The 19,146-nt window shown below is 35.1% G+C and overlaps 1 protein-coding gene across 1 annotated transcript; it reads right to left on the bottom strand.

The window, feature by feature from the left end:
* Positions 1-13,842: 13,842 nt before the first annotated feature.
* Positions 13,843-14,802, bottom strand: LOC127093154 (uncharacterized). Its single transcript, XM_051032058.1, has one exon. The coding sequence runs from the start codon at positions 14,683-14,685 to the stop codon at positions 14,068-14,070; it is 618 nt and encodes a 205-aa protein (XP_050888015.1). The 5' UTR covers positions 14,686-14,802; the 3' UTR covers positions 13,843-14,067.
* Between the last annotated feature and the right edge of the window lie 4,344 nt (positions 14,803-19,146).

The raw sequence follows: 19,146 nt of genomic DNA, 5'->3' as shown, positions 1-19,146 counted from the left end.
TCTTTGATGATGTTAGCTTGGAAGGATCTCAGGGTTTATCGTTCCTTTAATTGCTGTTACTTCGGATCTTTATCCGTGTGGTACTTTTACATTTTTCCCGCATTTTACTGCTTTCTTAGCTGGAAGACCTCGATAGGAGGCAATGTTTGAGCCCCTTGGTGGCATTTTACTCTAAGATACATGTTTTGTGTGGTGTGATTGTTCCCCCGTGGGACACGAGGCTTCGGATAGTCTCCCGTCTGCTTGCCAATTAAGGTAGCACTGTTCCTTCGCCTAGGACTTCCTTTTTGCATGCGCGTTCCTACAACGCACACAAACCCTAATACCCAAAGCAACACGTTATCTCCTTCTACTACAGGCGAGTAAGTCTCCAAAGGTCGAGCATCTGGGAGATTGCGTAGTAACGTTGTTCGTCCAAAACCCAATCCATAACCCCGTAGTTAGCCGAACTACGGCTTGCTCTGATTCTCATTCCAGATGAGATACGTAGGCATAAGACACGATGTCTTAGCGAGCACACATCCCCCAACCCATAGGTCAGCCGAGCTACGAAGACTCTAATTCTCATATTCAGATGAGATACGTATGCAGTGGATGCGACATCCGCGTGAGTCATTTCTCTTAACCTTTTTAGTAAATAAACACATTAGGTAAACCCACACCTTTTAGACAAAAACCACAAAAGTGGATCCCGTAGAGTACTATGGATGCGTAGGGGTGCTAATACCTTCCCTTCGCATAACCGACTCCCGAACCCAAGATTTGGTTGCGAGACCCTGTCTTGTCCTTTCCTTTTTCAGGTTTACTTCGAGCGTTTCCTTTCCTTCCTTTGGGATGAATAACGCACGGTGGCGACTCTTCTGTCTTTTTCTTTCGCCGGTTGTTTTTTTCGCGCACCGTATTTTTCAGGTTGCGACACTCATGTAACACCTGAGGTCAAAGAGATCGAAGAGTTGATATAACACCAGAGGATGAAGAGGATAGAGGAGTGCTCGTCTGATAACTTGTCGGCAAGTGTACCGATAATGTCTAAGTAATAAAAAGATCAAATCTATAGGGACTGCCTTCAAGCAAGACAAAATGCGTGTAATGTATAAAAGCTAGTAAAAATGGGGGGGGGGGGAGTTTTGAGTTTTAGTGCTAAAAGTAAATAAACAAATAAATAAAATCACGAAAGCTGTCAGGTTGTGTTCTAGAATCCCATATTCCTCTGTTGTTGATGTTTGATGCCTTGTATGAATGATCTTATTACTATAACCCCACGATGAATTAACAAAACCGTTATAACCGATCCATCACGAAATAACTCACTAACCACTACTCAGAGCTTTCTATCCCTAGTCCTCCAGGGTAAGCAGTGTTAGACGATGTCTATAACGTCAATTACCTATGCCATTACTTGGGGTATCCTATTCCTATTAAACTAGTGTAAGTACAACAATTGCCTTAGGTCTAACACATAAACTAATGGTCAGTATTTCCTATGTGCCCAAGATCAGATTAAAAGAGTATCTCACATAAAAAGCATTAAGAATGATAAGCAATTGAATGACATTATATATCAAAAGGTTCATACAAAGTCAAATCAACATAGAATCTAACAATAGTGAAATAGTTTCATCATAGCACAACTTAGCCTAGAGGAGCTTAATTACTCATAATGTAATTAACAATACCATAATCGATAGACAAAGATAACATATGAAATCCCTTGAAGTGATGGTCTCCAATGGCTTCAAATGCTATAAAAATCACCACTTATGCTCTCAAAATCGTGCTTTACTCTCTCTGAGTTGTAATCCTTGTGAAAGTGCAGGAAATCCCCTTTTATTGGTGTCAGAACGAATCAGAATGCGTTAGAAAAAACCCAGAAAAAGTGACTATCACACGCGTGATGTCTTGCATCGCGCGCGATGCAACTTTAATGGATCTTTCACACTTAGATATTTTTTCCTCATTCTTTGGTCATTCTTCTTCATTTTGGCTTAACTTTCACTTGTTTTGCTCTGATTCTTCTACTAAATTTATGCAATAACATACTATCATCACAACCCAAAACTTGAATCGTTGTTTGTCCTCAGGTAACTCGTCTGCAACTACAAATTTCAACAGGCAACAAGTTGCAAAATAACAATCGAAGATCACCAAATTAAATATTTCTTTTACTTGGCCATTGTTATAACTTCCAACTTCTATTCGGCGAATTCGGAAAACGTCCTCAACATTAATGAGTACTCAACCTGTCTCTCAACTCACTTTCACTCACTCAATGGATAGGGCGATCTCTCAATCAACATACCAAATCAATTATACTTAGCTTGATCATGTTCTAATAGAGTTCATCACAGAAATCACAACACATACATTAGAGGTCTTTTCAGGTTATAACTTGGCTTATGTTAGGATATGATATATTTTTAGAATGTAGGTTTAAACCTTTGGAGTTAGGTGCCTAGTTCTCTTTCTTTCAGCATACCTATTTGTTATTTCTTTGACGGTACTAGAGATTTTTGGTCATTCTTATAATATCATTCTTTTTTTTTGAAGAAGAGTCTTTTTTTCACTTCTTTTTTTCTCAATTTTTTTTGAAAATTTGAACAATATTCTCTAGTACCCTAACCCAATACTTAAAACTTTGTCCACTTCCAAGAGTAACCCCAAACTTGATATTTTTCATACACTTTAGGAACTATACTTCTACCTAACTCCAAAGAGAGGGTGGGAAGAAAATATATTTCAAGTCATATGGCTAAGATTTTTTAGGCTACATCACCGAAAGAAAGGATAAGGTTTAAAGTGGTTATCAATGGATATATACCTATTACTATACAGTGGTTTAAAAAGGCTCAAAGTTATAAACAAAAAACTGCCTTAGTGTGTGTCGGTAAAACCAGATAAACTTAATGAGAAATATATCAAACCAGATAACATAATAATGCATGGATACACTCATAAAGAAAGAAAAGTGAACAATGAAATTTATTTGGCTCAAACTTTACTAGACGAGGTATCTGTAGGTTGAGTATAAGTCCATTGATTCATTTCTCATCCTTTGCCTTCAAGTTGCTAGTTTTTATTGTAATGATCAAGTTTCTTTTGGATCATTTGTTCAATGCTAAAGTGCTAAGCTTGCAAATCTGAAAAAAGAGAACAAAATAGCTATAAACTTGTTTATTAAAGACAATATAGATCTTCATGGCATGTTTATACATGAGTAGATAATTCCTCTTGTGGATTGTCTTGAATAAAAAAAAAGTAAAATTTTCAAAACAAAAACTGATTAAAAATGATGCGTTACCTCCCATCCAACACTTCTTTTTCGTCATTAGCTTAATAATAGAGATTAAGGATTTGACAATATTAGGAAAGCTTTTTCACTTGGAATCTCTCCTCTATAATAATACTTAAGTCATTTTCCATTCACTTTAAATTTTCTCATGTCACCAGGATCTTGAATTTCAATAGCACCGCTTTAACAAACTTCGATAACCACAAATAGTCCTGACCACTTGGACTTCAGCTTTCCCGAAAATAATCACAATTGTGAATTAAACACTAATACTTTTGGGCCTACCTGGAAGTTCCGTCGTACAAGTTTATTGTCATGATATCTTTTTGTCCTTTCCTTATAAATCAATGCATTTTCATATGCGGACACTCGCATTTCCTCCAATTCATTCAATTTCAGTAACCTCTTACGACCAACCAACTTTTCATCAAAATTTAGGAACTTTACTGTCCATTATGTTTTATGCTCTAATTCTATAGGAAGATGACATGATTTCCCATACACCATTTAATACGGAGAGAAACCTAAATGCATTTTGAAAGTTGTTTTGTATTCCCATAGGGCGTCATCCAATTTTGTTGACCAATCCTTTCTCGATGTGGTGTCTGTTTGATACTTCCACTTGGCCGCAGGTTTATGGATGATATGGTGTTGACACCTTATTTTTAACATTATATTTCTCCAACAGCCTCTCCAAGTACCTACTGCAAAAATGTGTCCATCCATCACTGATTAGCATCCTGGGTACATCGAACCTGGCAAAAATATTATTTTTCAAAAAATTAGTAATAGTTCGGGCATCATTAGCACTACAACAAATGACTTCCACCCATTTAGTGACATAATTAACACATGCCATGATATAAAGATACATATTTGATTGTGGAAATGGACCCATGAAATTAATTCCCCAACAATCAAATGGTTCTACTTCAAGCATAATATTCTAAGGCATTTCGTCTCGTTTCGAGATGTTACCTGTTTTATTACATTCAGGACATGTAGATACATAGAAATTATATTCATTGAATAAAGTAGGCCACCAAAATCCACTTTGTAGTGTCTTAGCTGCCATTATCTCGCCACTATGGTGTCCCATGTATGCTGAGCTATGACAATGCCATATAATGATATTCGCTTCTCTACCTGCAACACACATGCAAAGTAAAACATCGGGACTTCTCTTAAACAAATATGGATCATCCCATAGATAAAAATTTGCCTCTTTGTAGAAGTGTTTCCTTTGCTGCAAAGTTTGCAACATTTTTTTGCTTTATAATTTGCCATATCTACAAATCATAGTCTTCACTAATCGCCATCAATTGCTCATCCGGAAAGGTCTCTGTAATACCTTGCTTATTTTTTGTTACTTCAACATTTTCTAATCGCGAACGTGATTTGCCACCATATTTTCTATCCCTTTCTTGTCTTTGATTTCTAAATCTAATTCTTGCAACAGAAGCCCCCATATTAGAAATCTCGATTTGAAGTCACTCTTATTGAATAAATACTTCAAAGTTACATAATCTGTAAAAACAACAAATTTGGAACTAATTAAATAAGGGCAAAAAATTTCCAAAGTAAATACTACTGCTAGCACTTGTTTTTCAGTGGTGGTGTAATTAACTTGATTATCATTTAAAACCTTGCTAGCATAATAAATTGCATGAAAGTCTTTTGCGTGTCTTTGGCCAAGAACCGCGCCAATCGCATAATCGCTTACATCACACATAATTTCAAAAGGTAGCTCCCAATTAGGAGACACAATTACAGGAGCGATTGCCAACTTATTTTTTATGACATAAAAAGAGTTTACGCAATCTTTATCAAAGTTGAGTTCATTTTCTTTGATCAGCTGGTTACACAAGGGTTTTGAATTTTTTTGAAATATCCTTAATGAACCTCCTATAAAAACTTGTATGACGTAGACAACTTCCCACTCCTTTAACATTTACCGGGGGTGGAAATTTTTTTATCACTTCAATCTTTACTTGATCGAACTCAATGCCTTTAGCATAGATTTTATGGTCGAGCACAATGCCTTCAATTACCATAACATAACATTTTCCCAATTTAAGACCAAGTTTGTCTCAATGCATCTCTTAAGGACATCATTCAACCGGTTAAGACAACAATCAAAAGATTTACCAAAAACAGAAAAATCATCCATAAACACGTCTATTGAATTTTCAACCATGTCATAAAAAATATAAAGCATGTACCTTTGAAACATTGCTAGCGCATTACATAGTCTGAAAGATATCCTCTTATATGCAAAAACTCTGAATGGGCATGTGAATGCGGTTTTCTCTTGATCCACATGATCTACAACAATTTGGTTATATCCCGAATATTCATCTAGAAAATAGTAGTAAGTTTGCCCAACTAATCTCTAAATCATTTGGTCCATAAATGGTAATGGAAAATGATCCTTCAGTGTAGCTAGATCTGACTTGCGCTAGTCAATATACATTCTCCATCTCGTAACAATACGGGTTGGGATTAATTCATTTTTTTCATTACGAATAACAATGGTGCCCCTCCTTTTTTGGAACTACATGTTCTTAACTTACCTACGAAATATCGGAAATAGGATAAAATCATACACACTTCAAGTAACTTAAGGTCTTATTTTCTTATCATTTCTTTCATGGCTGGTTTTAAACATCGTTGAGGTTGCACAACCGGTCTAAATTCCTGAAGTTTTATTTTATGCTTGACTAATCCCTTTCAAATATGCTACATTCCACCCCAATGCTTCTTCTTTTTTCTTTTAGTACTAGTATCAACTTTTCCTCTTCAATTTTTGACAGAGTAGTACTAATAATTGTGGGGTGCCTATTTCCTTGGCTTAGAAAAACACATTTCAGATGCTCGGGGAGTTCTTTTAGTTTGGGTTCCGTTGGTTTCTTTTCACTACTTCCTCCTAACTCTGTAATTTTTATAATCACAATCCAACTGAGATGATTACAATTTAAAATCTAACTCATTTACCTCAACACCATCGTCATCTTTTCCTGTTTCCTCAATAGATTGCACCAAAACTTTTTCTATTGGAGATGAAAGATTTTCTTCCTTAATACATTTTCTATTAATTCATCAATCAAATCAATTTGGTAACACTATAAATCTTAATGAGCATGCTTCATAGCTTCAAATACATTGAACATTACATGTTCTTTGTTAAACATGGGAATTAATTCTCCTCTTTCCACGTCAATCAAAGCTCTGCTCGTGGCAAGGAAAGGTCTCCTCAATAATAATGGTTTTTCGGCATCTTCCGGCATATCCAAAATGCCAAAATCAGTAGGAAACAGTAAATCATCATAGATACATCATCAGTAAGGATAAGTGACAAATCAATTGGCCAGGGTCAAAGTCAATTTCGTAGGTTTTGGCTTTAATTTTCTCATCATAGATACATCATCAAACTTATGATAGCCCCTAAATCACAAAGTGCCTTTCCAATTTTTAATGAACCTATAGAGCAAGGAATCATGAACCTACCTAGATTCGTTAGTTTAGGTAATAGTTTGTGTTGAATGATAGCACTACATTCCTCTATTATCTCTACATTTTCATCATCTTTCAATTTGCGTTTACCATTCAAAAGTTCTTTCATGAATTTAGCATACAACAACATTTGCTCCAAGGCATCACAAAATGGAATATTGACTTGTAAAGATGGGAGCATCTCCATGAACTTTTTAAACTTCCATATCTCCATTTCTCTTTTTGGCTTCTTCTTATTTAAAGGTTGATTGAGGCCTTGCAGAAGGACAGGGACACATGAGAGGAAAAGCTGGTGCATTTGGAGGGCAAGGCTATAAATGTCCTTATTAAGGCTCTGAGAACATCTTTGGAAAAGGTTATGCATTCCAAGAAGGAGTTGAAGAAGGAGGTGTTAGATCTCAATGATAAACTGGTGTTGACCTCTGATTCCTATTTTGAGTGGGAGAGAGAGTAATTTCCTTCTTCTATCTCGAACAGGACTTGAGCAAGTTGGATTCCCTTAAAGTTTTTCGTAATAGTCAATTGGTGGATGATGAGTTTTTCGTAATAGTCATTGAAAGTGTACGACAAATGTCAGAGTAGTATAAAAAGTATTGAACCCCAGAGACCAATGGTTAAGTACTAAATTCTATCTTATTGGTGTAAGCTAGAGCAACCGAGTAATGAAGAATAAGATCGACTCAAGTGAAAAAGCACTTAAATCAAAACAACTTATTTTCAAAAGCACTTTTTGAAATAACTTAAATGCGAATAACTTATAATTAATAAAAAATAGACAGGACTTATGGTCATAATCCCCACTTAAACATATCTATATAATCGATTTATTTCTACTACGAGAATTTCCACGCGAAATATAGAAAATAGATTATTGTGGACAACACCTGCTTTAGCCAGCATGTTGTCCTATTTTTAACGAATAATTTATAGGTTTTCGCTTGTTTGAATTATTCATCGAAAACTCTTTAACATTGCATGGATATTGTAATGAAACGTTTCTCAACTTCGTTTGAGCACTTTCGCGTCATCGAACTCAGTTGTTTGAAAATCTATTATCGGGTACTAACACGTGTCTTTTCAGATCAGAATCGGTACCTGAGAACTCTTTTGCTTTCGTGACAAGGATTGAAAGAAAATTTAGGTTTTTAAAATATACGCGCATCAAATTCTCATAATTGATTTAGTCAATCATACATATAGTCATGAATTAGGTCTCATGACCCTTAGTCCCTAAAGGACTACTCACTCATGGTTAGAGATAAAGTAGTAAAAAAGATTTCCACAATTGCAAACATGAATAATCCAATGAATTTGTAAAAAAGAACAATAATAATAAATAATAACCTGATAAAAGAAAGAATACTAATATATAAAATAAAGCTTCGCATCCAGCTGCTCCAATGGAGACTTTTTAGTACAAACACCGATAAAATTATGTAAAAGCAATTATACGGTAAAAACTGGATACCTAAACTCATAGATACCTATGAGTTTTATAACTAATTCTAAACATGGAATAAAACATTCAGTTTCAATGCCCTTTAGAAACAAGGTAATGCCAAATTGGAAGGTGCAAAGGTCCCAAATAAGCAACAAATCAAACCGAAAAAGGAAATAAGCGAACCAAAACATGTCTGCCTACTACGGCATGTAGAAGGTGCTACGGTTGGCTATTACCGGTCACTGCCTGTTGGCTTCAAAAATATACTTTGTAGCCCTTAACGCTAGCTTTCATTTATCCTCGATCCCATGTAATTCTGAGTTACAATGCTCTAGATATGAAAAATATACTTTGTGAATCCTTCTGAAAATTCACCGCGTTCTTTTTCTGACCATTTCTTTGACTTCCTCCAACGGGAGATTCTTCCAAAATGTCATTTTCGCTCAGTTTCTCTTGCTTTTGATCCCTCATTGCTTGGATGCTCATTAGACCAAAACACAAACCAAAGCATAAAACATGACAAATGAAAGGAAATCAAATAAAATATGGTAAAATGCTAAATGTAAACTACTAGAAAGAACAATGCAAAGACCACTTATCAAACTCCCCCAAACTTAGATAGTTGTTTATCCTCAAGAAACAAAGCTTGCATTCATGATTTTTTGGATCAAGCGGTCACATCATGATAAAGAATACAAAAATGGGGTTGCTGGTACTCATACCTGAGTCTTTGTTCGATCATCTAGGCCTAGTTCTCTCGGTAATCTTCTGTCAACAAAGGTATTACAAGAACACTAACTGTGGTAAAACGACGGACCTAAGTCTCCCTTTCAGATACCTCTTCAACTATGCATTGAGATTAAGTCTCTTTTTCAATTTTCTTCCCCTTTCATTCGGACAATCAAATTAAGGCATTTGTAATTATTGTTTCCCTCACATGCACAAGATCAATCGATAATTTTTTTCTAGACACCTTTTTATTATATATTTTTCCAATGATTTTACACACATTAGGTTTTATTTTTCCACTTTGGGACGACAATTGAGGCTCAATTGCCATTAGGTTAAGTAACCGGGTGAAGGTTAGCCAACTTAGAAGATCTAGTTGTCTTTATTGCCTTTTTTTCATCATTTTTGGTTCCCAAAATATTTATTTCTCAACCAACCATACATATACACAAATATTTTTAATTATGCCATACCGTCAATATAAACTAATCTGGAAATACTTCTCAGAGCCGAGTACTATGACACAAATCTACACGTTAGACTCACATCCTTACTCTTGGAGACCTAAGGTGTTCGGGTCATACCTAAGTTTTCAAACTTTCCCAATGCCCCTAGTACTAGCCTTTCTTCTCTCAAACTCTATATACTTTCTCACCTTCCCCACAACCTAAGCTTATCATAAAAAAATCCACGGTCCTAGTATTGGGAAAACTACGAAAAGTAGGTCTTAATGCATCAATCAAACTAGAAAACTAGAAAATAAGAAAGAAACATGGACATAAAAATGCAAGAAATAAAAGTGCAAGAAAATAAATAAATATGCCCCCAAAATTGAACTAAACATTGTCCTCAATGTTTTGGTGCAAGCAAGAGGGAATAGAATTCACAAGAACCTCACTCGGGAGGAGAGAACCGTAACATGAGTTGTTGCATCATTGCTTGGACATCATCCATGATTACTCCTTGTCTTGTTTTCTCCTTCTTCATGGGCTTTTTATTAACTAGAAGAAAAATTAAACAACAAGAAAACAAATTAGTGCAAAAAATGTGGGTTGTCTCCCACAAAGCGCTTTGTTTAAGGTCGTTTAGTTCGACCAACGATGAGTGCAAGCACTCATCGTGGCTCTTTAAACAATGATTCCTCAAATCTGCTTTCAATAGTATTAGGTCTCCATGCCCACTTATCATACCATCTCTCATATCCATTACTCTCTTTTGTATTCTTCCTATGGGGTGGTTCATACTTCTGAACTTGTGGGGGTGATTCTGGTTCTATTCTAAGTATCAACTTTTAGGGTTTGGATTTAATCCTTTCATCCACCACCTCAAAGGTCAACCTTCCCCTCTTAACATCATTTTTCCAGTTTCATGATCCTCTAATATTCTCTTTTTAGACAGGACCTTGGTTAATGGTGCATTGGTAAGGATCTTTTCCATTATCTCCATATACATATTGGATTGGATACCAACCTTAGTTTCCACAAATCTTTGCAGGAAATGAATTGGAGGCTTGTATGGAGGATGAGCAACATAAGATGCTTTCTTATCTACCTCTTCTCGGGTGGTGTCAGTGGATTTTCCTCAATCTCTACCTTTTTCTCGTCAGAAATCTCCCAAACCTTTTTATCATTCTCCCTAGAATTTTCAACTTGTTTTTCACTTTTGGTTGTTACAACATTCACTTGTCCCTTGGGATTTTGTTCGGGTTGCCCCAGGAATGATCAGGGGGAATGTAAGAAGTAACTTATTGTGCTACTTGGGAGATTCGAGTCTCCAACATTTTGGTATGGGTGATAACATTGCCAATCTTAGTATTCAACTGCCTAAGAGCCTCATTGGTGAAAAGGTTTTGATTTCTAAACTCTTCATTCAGGAGAGTTTGTGTTGCCACAAAACTCTCCATCATATATTCCAAGTTAGAGTGAGATTGTGTCTCAATAAAAATCTCCATTAATATTTTAAGGTTGGATTGTCTGGAATTTGGTGGTTCCTCGAAATAATAGGAGTGGTTATCATAGTACAAAATTTGATGTTCCATCCACCTTGGGTTATAGGTATTGGGATAAGAGTTTCCATTTTTATTGTTCACATAATTGAACATATTTTGGACAGACCCCGTGCATACCACAAAAGAAACAACAGAAAAGAAAAAAATTGTTCTAATCTCTACGATAGCATATTAGAATAATCAAAATGAGTTCCTCGCATACAAGGTCAGCGAGAGAACTATAACAAACATGCACAATAAAATAAGCAAAAAAAATAAGCTCTAGTCTATACAATGATCAAACAAAAATTCAATATTAAACGCAATTGGTCCCTGACAACGACGCCAAAAAATGACACCCCGCAAAGTAGTATAAAATTTATCGAACCTCAGAGACCAATGATTAAATACCGAATTCTATCTTATCGGTGTAAATCTAGAGAAACCGAGTAATGGAGAATAAGATTGACTCAAGTGAAAAAGTACTTAAATCAAAACAACTTATCTTCAAAAGCACTTTTTGAAATAGCTTAAATGCAATTAACTTATTATTAATCCGAAACAGATAGGACTTATGGTCATAATCCCCACTCAAACATCTCTATATGATCAATTTATTTCTACTATGAGAATTATATAAAATAGATTATTGTGGACAACACTTGCTTTCACCAGCGTCACTCCCCTCTGAGACAGTTCGTCAACTTTAAAATGTTCATCGGCCTTGATCCCAGAAACTAAATCTGACCTACCTTGACACTCCAATCGGACCCTAATAGGTTCACGATTACGGGTTTGCCAATAAACTTGGACAAAATCATTAACATGTTCTCTCATCCACTTAGCAACTTGTATTTCTGCATGTGGGCCTCAATGTGATCTTCCTCGCCACTGTCATCTGACAGAAGAGATCGATATAATTCATAAAATAAGATCTCTCAGGAGTTTCTAGATACCTTTTCTGAGTTAGAATCATCTGTCAAGCACACAACTTCGTGGCCATGTAACTGTGAGAAAGGGAAAGGGAACGTGAATCAATAACTACCTTCATTCCCACAGCAGAAGAAGTGTTACTTTTCAGAATCATTATTTAGACGAATAGAGCTATCACTCATCTTGACCAGAAAATATGAAATACTAAAGGTAAAAGCTTGAGTTGAAAAAGGTACTTAGGTAGACGAGGTTGAGGAAGCGAAGAAGGAAGAAAGGGAAAAAGCTTTTGGTTGATAATTGTGATTGCTCTAATAGAGTGCTTTCAGAAAGGAAGAAAAGAATATGATTTCCAATAAGAACGCTTATGAATGAAATTGAATGTCAAAGATGGTGAAACATTTCAATGAAAGACACATTTAATACGCTTATTTCTCACTACTTTTTCAACCGTTTCCAAGTGTTTTACTTCTAGTTCGAATCAGACAATATCCTTGGAGCCGACCTCAACCGCCAAAGGCTTCTCTGACTCCCTAAACACCCGAAAAGCCTGCGTGGCAACTATTATGGGTCAGACAAAGACCCAAATAAATTCAAATCAATTCCAATTGATCCAAGGTATAAGAATCATGTCACACTTAAACTAGAGTTCACTTTCTGATCTTCATTTTTCCCTATAATTATCTTGAATCTTAAACTGACTTGAATGTTGAAGTGTAAAGTTTGAAGATCCATTATGTGTCACCATATCGAAGATCAACACCACTAGTTCAGAATCACTCACCACCTACTTCAATTATTTTTTAGTTTCAGTCCAATTCAATTACTCTATTAATCAATAGATTATCAACCCGCTTCTGAGTTGTGGTCCGTGGCATGGAGGAACATAGTTTAGCTAAGATGCATTTATTATTTCTGTATGTTGGCGCAGCTGGAGAAGTTTTGATAAACTAAGTTGGAAGATTCACAACTGGAAGTGGATTAGAATATGTCTTCTGGTCTGACATAATGATGATGAATGCTTGAGGAGTTTTTTTTTTATCTTCAGTATTCTTGGGACAAACTACATATTCAAATCCAAATTTGTTGTTGAATGCTTTGGATTAAAGTCCCTCCTCCCTGCTTTAATGATCTTGTTGTTCTCACACTTCTCATATCTTTCCATTCTCACTCTTCCTACATCTTCCAAAATAGAGAAGGGGAATTCAAAATGTCCTTGGTATGGTTTTTAACTTGGCACGTAAGGCATCAATCTTGGTGTTGTAACTTTAGGCCATAAAATTTGAATGATACTAGTATTTCCATTATCTTACGACATGATTTTTCTCACCAAGTCTTCTTTCATTTTCCTTTATGGTTTTATAGTCTTAAACTATGATTCCATTTTCAAAAGTCTTTTTATCAACATTTTTCAATTTTGAATCCTTTTATGTATTTTTTATATAAATAAGTATAGTTTTCGATTATTCAATTTTTTTCATTTCTACTATTGGTCCAGTCAAATCTTTCACAACCAAGTTAACAAAGGGTTCAAATGTAAATTCCTCCTCCTTATTTTAATAATGGAATCTGTTGTGGAAGATAACGCCCCTGCACCAAACACCTGCACAACCAAACTGCAATTAAACAAAACAAAATAAATAAATAATACACAATAATTCTAATTAAACAAATAAACAAGAACATAAAAGAAAATACCTTGCACCAAACGCAAAGCATATGGACGAACGATAACGGCGACATCACGCCGGCAACGGAACCGCAATTCGACGCAACAAACGACGGAGACGGAAAGGAAAACGATAGTTTGACGGCAAGCATAACGAAATGAACAAACACAACTTAATCCACCACTTGTTGATTGATTTGAATTTAGGCAATTTCAATCCAAAATTGTAGTACCATATTTCGTTTTTTTTATAATTTTTTAATTTAATTTTTCAGTTGAAAAAATTAAACAGTCCAAAATTCTCCTTCCATAATCCATAGCAAAAATCATATACAAAATGCAATTCTAGGAATCCAGTTTCACAGATCAGTGACGGAATCTTCCATAGCTCCCCACGGCTTGATTGGATCGGAAATTTCAAACACCGGCAACGGAGTTGTTATTTCTTCAGGAACGTAGCAAAATCGAACCTGCAATTAAAGGAGGAAAAAATTCACAGATCTTGTTCCTCACTCATCCGCCTTAGACATGACGGAGAGACGACTCGATCTAGGTTCAAACGCATCTCTCCTCTTCTGTTGATGCGAAGAAGGACGAATCAAAGCAGTTAATGCTCGTTTCACCCACTCGCCTTCAACTCCACCAATTCTCACCAGTGAATTCTTCATAGCTGATCTACGCATGTTGAGGCGACTCGACGGATACGATTCACCGTGATGGAGTGAATTTGAACTGATGTTCTTGTGTAGGCTGCAGCGGAACGAACCAGGATGCGTCGTCGGTGAACACATGCACGTTTTCTTCTGGTGATGGTGGTGGTGATTCTTCTTGCTGATGACGTGGCTTGGAACGGTTCGGTTTGGAGAAATGGACCGTTGATCGATGGAAAACCCAAAGTTGGAAAGTGAACCGGTGGTTAGGTTGACACGTGTGGGTGAAGCCGATCGTTGATGATGGTGATGATGATGGCTGTGGGTGTGAGTTTGAGTGTGTGGTTTATTGAAAAAAGTGGAAGAGCTTGTGGAAGAAGCGAAGTTTGGTGAGGAAGTTGAAAACGGTGCGTTTGATGTGGAATATGAATATAACTTATTAGAACTAGATTTTGTTTTTGATGATGAAGAAGCCATTGGAGAAAAAAGAGAGAGAAAGAAGAAAAAGGTCAAAAAGGGAATTTGAAAAATTCTTTTCTTCTTGCTTTTTTCAAAGTCCCGTTTGGGGAGCTGGTTCGGCAAACCTAGCGAGTCTCCGAGGCTGGTTTTATAGGATTTAACGTAAAAGGTTGGATTGTGAATAAATTCGATCGTGAGGGTGTTATTGTAATTGACGATATAGTTTGGTTAAGTTAACTATGGTTAAGTGAGGTTGGTTAACTGTGAGCGTAAAGAACGAGTTTTGGGATGGGTTGGATTCTGATCTAACGGCTGGTTTGATGCGACGTGGTTACGGAAAATGGTGAAAGTTGGTCTTCGGTCGCTTCTTTGGGTGCCACGTTTATGAAATTAAGGTTAAATGTTTAGGGAATTGCAGTTGCTGGACATTTGTAACTTTTACTTTGGCATTAACTGTTTTTCTTGTTTTCTTTTAAAATAGAGTAAAGAGTACTTCAATTTATAAAAGCTTGACCAACATCTCTTTAACTTATTAAAAGGCATTGATAACGAGAGTGTTTGAAGGACATTATTTAAGGATTCTAAATGAATAAAAAAATTATTAAAAAATTAAAAAATTATTAAAAAATTAAAAAATTAAGTTTTATATATATATATAATTGAAACGTAGCGACCGTGTAATATATTTTACAGAATCATTTAATTTCAATTATTTTATTATAATCAATATAAAATAACACCACTAGACGATTGCGATGTATTACCTCTCTATATATATATAATTATTAGAGATTAATTACTATACACTGTCAGTATAAAAAGTTTTACACCGCCGATTCATCACCATCATCCGTTTGTATTACTTTATAGATTTTTAAAATAAAAATCAAATTTCTTTTAATATCCGACGTCTATGATTAACTGACGGTGTAAAATCTTTTTACACTGTCAGTGTATTTCAATTAAACTCTAATTATTATTATTAATTTTTTATTTTTTATTTAAATTAAACTTTATTAAATTTAAATGTATTTTTAATTTATTATTAATTTATAATTTTCTTTATTAAATATACTTTTAATTTCTTATTTGAATCTTTTAAATTTAATTAATCTATTTTAAAATTTAGTATTTTAATTTTTATTTAAAGGATGTGATGTTAGTTCACCATAGTGAAAAATCATACATATTTTTAGATTTTAAAAATGTATTTTCGAACACACTTATATTACACACTCAATATTTTCGATGAAACCATTTTATGTTGTTCAAAAATATGACGGAAGATACATCTTCGTATCCATAATAGGGTAAATTCTGATGTGCATCTCCGGAATAACTCTTATTTAAAAATTCGGTGTTTTACGCTTAATAAGTTTTACGAAGATATATCTCTTGACGAATTTTAATTCATAGACCTCGCGGCAGAACATTCTCATTCCTTCTTCATTTCTACACTTTCAAAAACACTTTAAAGAGCTTGTGAGCAAAATTCAACAAGGCCATTTTTCAAATCTCAACACTACTTTTACCTCATTAGAATCAATCACAAGACATTCCATTCACTTCATTCAAGCTTTCACACAACAATTCTCAATCAATAAGTTTCTCATTTTCTTTTCATTTTGAGTTGTGATGCATCTATTAGGTAAAATAGGTTGTTTAAGATGTATTAGGTTGTAGTTACATTAAAAATAGGTAACTTGTATAGACATGCATTCACATTTGTTGGTGTTTAAGGTATCATAGGGGTTTTCTGCATTTTTTGCCCCATTGCGACTTTTTACGAAGACGCGTCTTCGAAAAAAATTCCATGTGTTATGAAGATGTATCTTCGAATCTTAGTGGATTTAGCATTTTTATTTTGATATAATTTTCTGGTTTTATTATAGGTACAATGGTTGGAAAATCCTGATAGATTGAGGCACAATCGAGTGTCCTAACATGCATCGGTTTGCATAGAGAGAGTCAGACCATCGTGACCATCAGTTGGTGTGACATTATTTGATTTGGAAGCGTCGACTTCTGGAGCTCTCATGTTTCCGACATCGTCTTCTAGGAGGCGTGTTTCCCCTAAAGCCCTTGAAGCCCAACAAGAGGAACATATGTTCTCGATGGTTTTCCAAGAGGCTCCTATGACACCTTCCTACTTCCTCTCTATGCAGACCATGTTGCTAGGCATATGTGGGAAGGAGAGGTGGAAAAAATGTTTAATTACTTCCCCATTATATCTGTTTTCATAGTAATTGAATTGACTGATGTTTTTTTTTACAGTTTTGTGAAACGATAAAAAGCATAAACCACAACAAGAAGATTTTGAATCTACCACATCATAAAGATGCATGGTTTTAGAATGTATTGCATCTATCTGGGTTGGAAGGTTTATGCATGATTGGGTACAAGACCATTAACCATGGCATGTTGACGGCTTTTGTGGAGAGATGGCACAAGGAGACATCATCTTTTCATATTCCTATTGGTGAGATGTCCATCACCATTGATGATATCTCATGCCTCCTACATATTCCGATCAGAGGAAGATTACTAAATCACTCCAAAATTACTAGAGTTGATGCATTAGACATGATGGTTACTTGTTTGGGAGCTGACCTAAGTGAAGCCCAAATAGAGATTGATGCCACGATAGACGCTCATGCTAGATTTCCATATCTAGAGAAGTTGTACAAATACCATCTGAATATGGTAATGAAGGCCAAAGGTGATGATGAACAAGTTTTACACCACAGACAATGTGATTTGAGGTCATACCTCATGTACTTGGTTGACACAACCATATTTATGTACAAAAGTGCAACCTACATCGATGTAATGTATCTGACATACTTCATCTACTTAGAATAGATCCACAAGTGGAATTGGGGTGTTGTGTGCTTAGTTTATTTGGTCTCGAAGCTAGGTGAAACTTGTCATTGGAAGACAAGACAGTTGATAGGAAGTTGCATGTTGCTTACGGTAATATATTTGCACATTCACTATTACTAATATGTCATAACACTTTAGAAATTTTGTTACTAATATTTTATCTGAATCATTTTTAGGCATGGGTCATGTGTCACTTTCTTCGCATATTCGACTGGGAACTTGATAATAGCTACAATGAGGATTGGCCACATGCTTGCTCGTATATCCCGCTCATAAAGAATTGAATGATAGAGTTGTTCCAAATATTTACTGATCATACTGTGGCAGATGACATATGTTATTTCTCGTATGATGATCATCGTCAGACGCGTCCCTTAGACGACATAGCCTTCTACTTTTGATGGTTGGTTTGTGGGTCGCGCCAGATGTATCCGTATCTTCCTAAGTGGGTATGTAAGTATGAGATGCAACATAAGGGGTAAATTAAGGTTGCCTAATTTTTTTAGATTTTGTGATATGTACTTAATTTTCTTCGGATATGAAAATTATATATTTTTAGCAATATAAAGTGTAGAAAATTAAAGTGTCAAAAAATAAATGAACACAAGAAATTATACTTGTTCCCCTTATCAACTAAGGGTACATCTAGTTCATCCACACCTTGAAGAATTTTCTATTATGTTAGATCTTTGTACAAGTCTCACACCAAGACATCTCCTACAATCTTCTAACATAAACACCAAACATATGGTGGACTTTGAACAAACCCAATTCAAAAGAACTTTTTCACAATCATCAAACATTATGATGAATTTTACAAAACCAGAAAGTACATTACTTTCTTTTTACAATTTCTTTTAGAAAGTACATTACTTTCTTTTATAATTACTTGTCACCACACACTTGGTGATCAAATATAACAACTTAAATAAATTCGAATATATGAAATGTTCTTGAATCAATTCCAATACAAAAAATGATCTTCTCTTTTACTGTACAATTCAAATATGATAACCTTATTTTCTCATAAACGTTTTGCAAAGATATGACAGTTTGTGCAGAAAAAGTTTCAAGGTTTTGGATGAATGAACCACTTAAAACAAATTTGAGTCATATGTAAATTTTTAATGAAAGAGGTACCTTGAAAAACTTATGTATTTTGCATTAAATACATCTTAAGATACCTCTATGAATTTGTGTAAAAGTTTGAAACATTTCCATGAGAGTTTGCACTAATTTGGAATGATACCAGATTAGAAAATTCAAAAATTCACAGGTTGTAACCGGTTATATAAATGGTGTAATCAGTTACCACCTTTGGTAATAGCTTTATTTTTATAACATGCTGAACTTGTAACCGGTTACCACCCTACCAGAGTTCAAAAATACTAAACAGAATGGTCTTGTAATTAGTTACCTGATGTGTGTAACCAATTACACTACTTTTAAAATTGAAAATTCAGTTTTGAAAAAGCTTGTCTTGAGTGATATTGATGCAAGGATGCTTAGAAACTTTAGAGATGAAAAGATGAATGATTTCCTAAGTTTCGAAGGATATACATAATGTGAAATGTAATTGAATACCTTTGCTTCATG

The sequence above is a fragment of the Lathyrus oleraceus genome, chromosome 6 (assembly GCF_024323335.1).
Source record: "Lathyrus oleraceus cultivar Zhongwan6 chromosome 6, CAAS_Psat_ZW6_1.0, whole genome shotgun sequence".
Lineage (NCBI taxonomy): Eukaryota > Viridiplantae > Streptophyta > Magnoliopsida > Fabales > Fabaceae > Lathyrus > Lathyrus oleraceus.
The sequence above is the reverse complement of the archived record's forward strand: the minus strand, read 5'-3'. Positions and strand labels throughout refer to the sequence as shown.